This window comes from Sphaeroforma arctica (genome assembly GCF_001186125.1).
Source record: "Sphaeroforma arctica JP610 unplaced genomic scaffold supercont1.383, whole genome shotgun sequence".
NCBI lineage: Eukaryota > Ichthyosporea > Ichthyophonida > Sphaeroforma > Sphaeroforma arctica.
The window spans coordinates 15,226-25,172 of NW_014040175.1; the positions used below are offsets into that span (position 1 = coordinate 15,226).

The 9,947-nt window shown below is 46.3% G+C and overlaps 2 protein-coding genes across 2 annotated transcripts in view; one reads left to right on the forward strand and one right to left on the reverse strand.

Moving 5' to 3' along the window:
• The first annotated feature begins 748 nt into the window (after positions 1-748).
• On the forward strand, positions 749-7,618 carry SARC_05774 (hypothetical protein). The gene is made up of 11 exons (XM_014300350.1): positions 749-1,106; positions 2,060-2,217; positions 2,680-2,806; positions 3,070-3,669; positions 4,005-4,774; positions 5,125-5,238; positions 5,618-5,807; positions 6,021-6,137; positions 6,410-6,562; positions 6,891-6,989; positions 7,264-7,618. Exons 1-11 carry the CDS (start codon positions 942-944, stop codon positions 7,318-7,320), a joined length of 2,550 nt encoding a protein of 849 aa, XP_014155825.1. The 5' UTR covers positions 749-941; the 3' UTR covers positions 7,321-7,618.
• Positions 7,619-8,064: 446 nt separating this feature from the next.
• SARC_05775 (hypothetical protein) overlaps positions 8,065-9,947 on the reverse strand; it is a 3,882-nt gene continuing 1,999 nt past the window's right edge. The window contains exon 2 of the mRNA XM_014300351.1: positions 8,065-9,505. Within this exon, the coding sequence (XP_014155826.1) occupies positions 8,312-9,505 (1,194 nt within the window). The 3' untranslated portion in view covers positions 8,065-8,311. The remainder of the gene's footprint in view (positions 9,506-9,947) is intronic.

Here is a 9,947-nt window from a genome sequence, read left to right on the forward strand (position 1 = left end):
TACCACTTACCCAGTTGTCAGGCTGCGTCCAGGTACCCAGAGCACACCTAACTAACAAAAGCACCAGAAGAAACTGTCCTAGCATCACGCAGAGCAATCAGAAACAACCTCAGGATTCTTTCGTTGGTGACTTGGATAAGACTATTGGTGTGCTAACTGGTCTTATCGTCCTCTTATGTCCTGCATCTATATGTCTCTGATAAGTTACTTTTACCATCGCAGTAGAAATAAATGGTCCATAAGTATTTATGACCTCTGTCATGTCATAATAGTAGCTCAGTCGACACAGGAAGCCAGCTCACAGACACAGACGCTGAGTCTTCAGATCGCGTGAAAATTGATGACTCAATTTCTGGTTCATCACTTCTTTTCTGAAATCTCCAAAGGTACAAAAAGCCAAAACTCCACATTATAGCCTTCAATAATACAACAGTACATAAATAGTTCGAACTTCGGAAGTTAAATTTTATAAATCCAAATTTAGAACAAAATCAGGATCAAGCGGATCTGATATAACTTATCGAACTTCGGAGGCTCAGTTTTAAAATCTAATATTAGAACAAAAGTCAGGGTTTTTAAAAAGGGGACCTAAAACTCGATTCTAAATATAGAGTCGGCGTTTTTCAGTAGGGTAAAAATATATTTACGTGAACTTACGTGTGCCCAACAAAGATGGCTGTGCGAACGTGTGTGCGATATAGCTCTGCAAGTCTGCATACAATATTTTTATAAGAGGAGCAGTTATAGTGTGTAAGTAGTAGTACAGAGTTAGTATTAGACCCAAGAAGAACTAAGGATCACGGATAGTAGTGTTCGGTCTGTGTGAAGACATCGACTTCTGTGTGTCCTTGCAGCGCTACATACAGTGTTGTAGGCGTAGAGAAGTGTTTAGTTCACTTACGCACAGGCGCGACAGATAAAAAGTTCTACTTTTAAGTGCAATGGGGGATCGAGCATTGAACTTGTTTATCAGGCAATACGAGCGTGATCTAGCTAACTTGCGAGTCAACTCTAAGCCTATTATAGACCAGTTAACCCTTGCGGCCGACGACAACCGGCAGTATGCACAGGCGTTGGTGGAGGCGATAAAAGACGCAATATTCAAAGTAATGTTTGTGCCCAATTTTTCTAATGTCACTATACCACTTATTCGAAGTACTATATTATTCATGTTCTAAATGAAGATTTAAAACACGTAGTTAGATCAGACGTATTTAGATGTATTAGTCTCCTAGTGTAGTATTAGCTCCTACGAACGCAAAGCGACACGCAGCTGCCTAGGATTAATGGGATATGATACCTAGGCTAAGGGGTACATTGAGATAGATAACGTATTTGCGCTTCATTAGATAATTAGATACATGTTTAGCACTGTTTTGTGTCAAATCCCCTATGCGCATGATAAGAAGTATACGCCTACTTATCTGACGATGATGATTGCGTGCGGAAAGGAGAACATCCAGATGAAACTGAGACTTCCTTGCTGACTTTTGGTGACCTAGGCATAAGCGACGCTGTAAGCGCACAGATTGCAGTCCATTCGCAGCAAGTGCCAAATCGGATGCCTTTGGAGTGCATGACGTTGGCTCTTCACGCAAGAGCTGTATTCTTAGACTTGGGGATGTCACGTAAATCAAAAGCGTCAAGTGATGATTTGGTCACGTAATTCAAGTGCGTCGTGATGATTTGGTCACATATTTCAAATGCGTCAAGTGATGGTTTGGTCTCTGTCTGGGAGAACATGCCGCACAATAAAAGCACTAAGTGTTATTATAGGTGCCTATGTGGTGTTGGATGTATATCCTGGTTGGAAGAACTATTTACAGACTTGGAGACATTATTGAGTACGATTTGACACCAGGTTAGGAGAACAGTACACCTCTTTCGAAAGCACTAAACGTGATAGGTTTGAAAGATCACGTGGGCGACACCAGTAAACATTGTGCCGTGGAAAACTAGACTAAATTTCACTGAATTACCATCTACTTCAAACTATTTCCTTGATGTTCACCCATGCCATTCTGCATGCACATGCTTCTACTCTTACTTCATTATGCAGGCGTCACCCAAGTTTAAACTTCCTTTAATGTACCTGATCGACTCGATCTTGAAGAATGTGCAGGGTCCCTACATCCATCTGTTCTCCCGTGATATTGTATACATATTCACCGACAGCTACTTCCAGCTGGAAGAGAGGGAACAGCGCAACTTTGAACGGTAATAGATAATCGCAGACCACTTGTGCTTCATTTCTGTTTGTTGGACCTCGTGAAACTGTTCGTGAAGCTTGTGTAGTAGTGGCGATACCTATTTCCAAAAGACATGTACAATCCTTTGAGATAGTTTCCTACTGTGCCGAGAACACACGCGCACACACGGACTCACACGCACACACGGACACACACACGGACACACACACACGAACACACACACACGCACATTAACACGCCCACCCACCCACATCCACACACACATATATATATATATATATATATATATATATATGAATAGAAATATAAGTGTGTTTATGCACGTATGTATGTTTGCATGTATGTATGTACTTATATTTTTATACTTGCATATATGTATGTATGCATACATGTTTTTATAAAGTTACCTTTGGGCTCGTTCAGCGTGTTGGCAATGCTCTCAATAAGCAATATTCTTTTCATACTGCAGCGTGCGTGCAACATGGGGTGATGTGTTTGGCAGAGACATACTGGACGACCTTGCCCGTGCTCTGGACAGGCGGAACGGCATCGAAAGAAGGAATAGTCACAACGTGCATATCAATCCCAAATTCGAGGTAAGATGATATGATCTATAATCATTTTGAGATTGTCCATAGGCAAGATACTGAGACGCTCTATAGGTTATTACAGTCGTTGGTGATCTGTGTTCACAGGTGCAGTAGTCTGAACAAGTTTAATTGCATCATGATATTAAAGGCATTGCACTGTTACGGGATTTGTTCTCTCGCTTCGTTTGTGCTTATCCAGAATCGGCGTAGTGCTACCCCACGTTGCGCAGTATCAACTCACGCTTTTTTACAATATACTACTTCCGTAGCACCGCAAAAGTATTGCCAGCCGAGACGCCTACGATCAAAGCGAACGCAGTTCTCGAGGCCCGGTAAATGACCCCCGAAATGACCCCCGAGGCCTGGTAAATGACCCTCGAAATGACCCCCGCGACAGCAGCGCTCGATCTTCCACAACATTTGATCCGCGTGACAGAGCCAGGGGTGCCACCGGAGACCACCAATCTTCGCGCGATCGTGCATCATCACGTGACTACACAGACAACGATAGACGGTCTACCAGCTCACAGGGTAGGGGCAGCAGAGACGGGCCTTTGAGTAGAGACAGAGAGTCGCACCAGGGCAGAGATGGACCGCAAGGGAGACCCAGTAGTGGGTGGGGTAGTGGCGATGACTACAGGCGAGGTTCATCATCGACTAACCAGCAACCACCGCTGCAACTATCCCAGCAGCAACAACAACCACAGGGCCCGATGCTCACGACGGCCCAGAGAACCGCCCAGAGAGAGTTACAGGCGCAGCAGGAGACCATCATAACCACTATAGAAGAACTTAAACGATCGGGCAGACTCACTCGAGAGACCCATGTCATACTGTATGAGAAACTGGCTGAGTTATACAAGTTGCAGGTAAGCAAGGATTGCCATGTTCATTCGGGTTGCATCAGAGTATGTGTTGTGTAACCGTATGTGCTGCGTTTACTCGCGGCAGGTAAGCAAGTTTCACAATGGCGTATATCGAGTTTATTGCACCGCTCATAGAAATTTACAAACAAATTACTAAAACGTGGTTAAGTGCGATCTCAATATCTAGGATTCCAGTAGCAACATAGGCTGTTCTGCTGGTTTGCGCCGTACCACACGGAGATATGTACATACTGTTGTTGCTGCACGATCTTGTCCGATATAATATGGAATCCTAGCTTTATTACTTCTCGCTTACCACTCGGTTTCTCCTTCTACAGATGCAACAAAATAGACACTACGGTATCGCAGGCGGTGATCTGCGGCCGCCCACGTCACTGCTGCCTCCTGCCTCACCCAATCTGCACCAACCCCAGCACTTGGCCGGGCCTCCACGCGACCCACGTGATCCGAGGCAGAGGTATCCATCCCCCAGTCCCAATCTTCCCCCAGGACAAGCCGGGCCCAATTCATTACCACCAGGACAGGGCGGTCTAAATATCCCACCACAAGTGCAGGGTAACCGACCACAGCACGCGATCCCTATGAACATTGACCCTCGCGCACTCCCTCCCCGGGGCGGACCTGGGCCCCGTCCCAGGCCTCCAGGCGGATTGCCGGGCGGTCCCAACTTTAACGGAGCTGCACCAATGAATAGACAGTTATCTGGCAATCCCAACGTGTACCAGAACCCTCCCCCATCACAGCCACAGCAGCCACGGATACAGGCGCCACAACAACTGCAGCAACACGCACCACGTGGAGGGCCGCCCATGCTTGCGACTACGGCACAACCCCCGCACAGACAGTTCTCGTCAAATGGACCACACTACAATGGGGTCGGCAATGTCCCGGGCCTGACTGTACCACAACCGGTAGTGCAAATGCTTCAGCAGCAGAATATGAGCGAAAATGCGAATGCGAATGCAGGCTCGAGTACGAATGCAAGTGCTGAAAGTGGCAGCGCCAACCCTGCGAGTGCCTTGTTCAGCAAGTTGTTGGAGTTCGGAATGATCCAATCTCCCCAAGTCCGCAGCCCGGTGTCGAAAAGGTGTGTTAAGAATTAGACAGACTATCTGTTAGTATCAAATGTGTTTGTATTACTTGTATGATAGTGTTTGTCACGGATTGTATCCTGCTGTGCTAGATCTCAAAGAGCATATTTTTACCTTTACGGATCAGCGACATCGTTTATTGGATATTTTGCCAATTTATACACCGATTCAATCTAATGGCCAATTTAACAGACTATACGAAAATAGCATGCATGCTGCCTTGTGCTGTACCGACACTCCATGATCGTAGCGTATATATATATACCTTCGTCGCATCCCTTGTTCTCCTCTAGCACTACCGTAGTGCTCAAACAATTTGTCGTCTTCTCCATCTTTCTCTACGTAGTCCGGTTTTGACCAGCAGTACAGTAGCTCCATCGGGCCCTCCCCCACAAGGAGGGCGAGTATCAACCAGTGCGCCACTGCCGACGATCGAGTTCAATACTAAGAGTCTCAATGAGTAAGTCTGGGGGAAGAAGCATTATGATTTAACCACGTGTTGTCCAGCATTGCCTTGACAATGCGCGTCGTGTAGATCAGGGACAATATATGTTCGGGAGGGTGGACTGTTCGAGTACCGTGTGACCTGTATCTGTAACGCCATGGATGTAGCTAAATACAGGCAATGGCTTTGTCCAGTTTCTCCTCTGGATCATTCAGTACATGTTCGTCTATATAGATACAACCCGGGAGTCTATGTTATATCGTCATTGTTTGTGCGACTTATTTCTTAGCAAGACCGCCCATTGTTTCTTCCACAGGCTTTAGTCTTTGTAGCAGAATTTGCCCGTTGACCGATGCCAAGTAACATGTTTTTTGTTCTATTTTTTTTGCCACAGACGACACCAGGCGATCATCTCGTCGCTGTACGAGACACTTCCCTTACAGTGCGCCCAGTGTGGTCTCCGGTTCAAACCAGATCACAACGCCGAGATGGGCTTGCATTTAGACTGGCATTTCCGCATGAATAAACGCGAGAAAGAACAGAATAAGAAGCCTACAGCTAGACGCTGGTACCCCGCGGAGAAGGTATGGAGTGCTAGGTGTTGTACTGAGTGGCAATTGTCCGTATTTTCAAACTTACACCTTTATATTGAAGACGCTTGTACATATCCCTACGGTCACAAACCGTTCAGAAGGCAGGCATTGATAGCTCTATCGCGTTTATGGGTTTTATATTGTGTGTGAGTGTACATTAAGAATTTCAAGAATACTCAGTCTGCTCCTCTTTATTCGAGTCAGGATTGGATGGAGTACGAAGAAGTCGGCGATGGCGATGAGGAACCAGCCACGTTCTTTGACCAGAGTATAGAAGAAGAGAAAGAGGAAGTTGTGGTCGAAGTCTCCATTCGTGCCGGGGTGAGGTTTACGTTCGTAGCCTGTTGAAGCCTTCGATTGATACTAACGCCCTTCACCTGCAGCATATATGCAGTGGCGTTAGTTTATATATGAGCTCGCGAAAGCTTCTGATGTCTTGTGTCAACAGAATGTTCGAATCTATCGTTTTTACTTGTTTGTGTGACATAGAGTACAAACCGCACAGATACCCTGCACAATAGTGGGGCACGAAAAGCGGATAATAACATGTACAATTTTATGTCTCACATTTACTCATATGATTTTATTCGCAGCCAAACGACACGGCAAAGGAATCCGTATGTAACATATGTGGGGGAAGTTTTGAGAAGTTCTGGAACGATGACGACGATTCGTGGCACTACCGCGGTGCGATAAGAGAGGACGACGCGACGTATCACAAGAGCTGTTACTCTGAGCGCGGAGAGGTGGGTTGTTCAACTAACTGTCCAGACCTATTTTGTATTATGTTTCGCGTCGCAGTCGCCGTTCTTATGGTACTGTTGTACCTGGTGCGTTCCCTCCTATATTCTTTAGCCCGCGAGGGCTAATAGTTGGCGAAAAGGAAAATTCACACATGCGTATCAGTTGGCCCCTGCGAGTGTCGGGCCACTCGTCAATACAACAGCATCTCTCAACGTTTTAATGGTGATGCTGCGGTTTGTGCTGCTTTCTTCATGCGAGGCATCAAATTTTGCTAACGAGAGTGTTGTCCATCTGTGCGTCCTCACCTTTTTCTCACCTCTGTTTATCTAGTCTACGGCGGTAATATCTGCTCCTGCGTCGCCGCGGCGGCTTTCGGTGTACAAGACCGAGGAATTAAGGGATGCGGAAAGTAATAAACGTAGTCGCGAGGTAAGGTGTATAGAAGTCTTTAGTCCTTGATCGTACTATAAGTGGGCCGGTGCACCCTGGCCTTTGTGTGTGCGGTGTTCAACTATTGTTAGGGAGATGATGCAGAGTGCTAGTTTATTATTGCTCGCTCGCGGTCCTTGTTAAGCTCAGTCTCGTATTATTTCATGCTACCATACTATCGGCGCTCCAAGTGTTTGTTCTCTCGATGCATGCCGTTCTATTTGGTTAAGTTGCATCTATGACTAATCTGTTTGCTCTTCCATACCAATATCAGGACGACGAAAATAGTGGTGGTGGTGACGACAAACGCGTGAAAGCTGAAGCCCAATAACAAACCCCCAACATATTCATGATATGTGACGAAATAAATCCGGATCAGCACTGTGTGCTGGGAATTCTGATATGATGCAGTTAATTGCTACACGTCCGTATCTCCTTAAACATTGTTGGTGTGTATTGTGAAACCTTAGTGTCACGTTTGCGGAACTTCGACCCGCTCAATATCATACATATGCATTAGACCGTTTGATTCTCGGCTGTATAGGGTTAAGGCCGAGCACTAAGCTTGGTAGCCGACGCCAGCGAATATGTACCCTGATTACTTGCAATAAAAATAAACTTGATGGAACCGTCTCCCAACCTTCGATTTTGACTTACCATGACCCTCTAGAAGAAGACTAGAAATAGAACTTGAAAAATATGGCGGATCGTTAACTAGCGTCCAATGACTTACAGATACGAACCTAATTAAAGTATGTGTATTGCAGTTGATTAGCCATCCACTCCGCGGAGGAGTGTGTTTTCATTTTGACAACAAGCATGCAGAAATAGCTTATATGTTCTAGATGGATATCCATCCGTGTAGAGATATATTATGTTCACGTACATATCACACATGCAACCCGAGCTATACCATCATATTGGTTACGTTCCGAACATTCAAAAAATAATTGGTTTCCGCTGCGAAATATATTGGAGATACTTCTGTACCGAAATGAGCTTTCAGAGAGGCAGATTACGGAAACGAGCCATTCCAGTTTGAATTTTAGGTATTAATGAATAAGGTTCTCAAAAGCAAGGTCAACAGTTTATTTAAAGCAATATGGTACAACCAATGCGGAACCGCATCAACGTCTGCGACTCAACAGGTAGACGAAATTGATGGATCACAAAGCATTCCTAGATCCAGTCTAAGATATACAAGCGTCCCAGTGGTATGCAAATGACAGACACTGCGCATTGCTTAAACACTCCTACGCAGCTTGGCAAAGGCCCATGTGTTTTGCGGCGCCCATGCTCATGACAATCCACTACATTCACGTTTACTTCTTATTCTTCGGCTTCGGTGATTTCACAGCCACGGACTTGCCGGTCTTGGAAAACTCCATCTCCGACTCCAGCTTCGCACGATGGGCCTCTGGGTTCAACATGTCCTCCAAAGGCACCTCCACCTGCATGATCTCTGCCAGATCGAGCTCCAAGCGGTTGGGCAGTACCATAAGGTTAGTGATGATGCCCAGGATGGTGCTCTTGATCAGCGCGTCCAGGCCAGGAATGGCCGTGATCTCCACCAGCGGTACTACAGACACATCCAGTTTGGGTTTCTGGATCATCTGCACCCAGGCAAACGAGCAGTAGGGCGCGCGGTCGGGTGTCAAATGGATAAACACTCGGAACTTCGAGTGCAGCATGAAGTCTTTGACGGCCAGCGGCATGGTGACACCCTTGGTGGCCCGAATCTTCACCTCAAAGTCCCAGTCCCAATCGAAGTCAAAGTCGAAGATAAACTCGTTGGGCTCGTCATGCACCACGCGCAAGTCCGTCAGGTTCGGTGCGCGGGTGCCAAAGTCGAAGTCCTCGAGTTCCAGCTTGCTCAACGCCAGCATCTCCTTGTTGGCGTCGAGCTGCGGGGCTATGATATCCGACACCATCTTCTCAGCTACGCGAGGGAAGTTGTGCCACACACGGTCCAAAATGGCGTTTAGCCACTCCGCGGTCTCGTCATCGGGGTAGTGCTCCTCGTCAAAGTCCTTCTCAAAGTCCTTGGCGACCATCTTGACCGCGCGCACGGACCAGATCTCTTCCAGCGAGAAGGCCATCACCACCATAAAAAAACCGTATACTGCCCCGTACCCGTGTTTGCCCAGCCAGTACGAGAAGAAGAGCGATATCATATTGAATATAGCCGGTTTCAACAGCCGCCTGATACCGAGAACCGCCGGGTTCAGCACAATGTCCTTCTTATCCGCAAACAAGGGTGCGTGTGGGCGTGCGACATTAACCGGGCGACCGTCGACTATACGTGTCTGTGCGGTGCCACTCAGCAGCCCAGCTCCGCCCAATTCCAACTCCTCGTCATCGCCTCCCTCTTGTCCTTCTACACCTTTCTTGATGGCTGCCAACACAGCCTCGGCAGTGGGGTCCAGAGAATTGCCCTCAAAGTCTTCCGGGATGAAACGGTACTTCACGTGCAGTTGACCTTTGCCAGTGTTGAGCGTTTCCCAGATATCTTGGTCCTGTAATCGGGGGAGAGAGGTTTCCGATTGGAGATATAACTGGGTCCACGGGATGTATAAGAATGCTGGTATTGCACTGGTTGGGGGGTTTCAGGTACTTTAGAGACGAGATCAATAATTTCACCAGTGTGTACCTTTACAAACAATTCTTAGATTTTGAAAGATGTGTTTTCTCGTAGAAGTAGATAGAGTTTTCAGAGATCAAACTATACTTGTTAGTGTCCTGTAGATACAGATGATTAGTTTACTACAAAGGCGATTATATTTCAAGAGTTTCATCAAGTGCTACAAAATTCGCAAACAGAAACGTGTGTCATTAAGAAAGAATAGGTTGAAAGGTACATTAGCTACGAAACAATACCAAATTCAATCAGTACTGAATGAAAAACTGACACGTACACAACAAAATTAAAACTGAAATATTAATACGGAAACCTATATA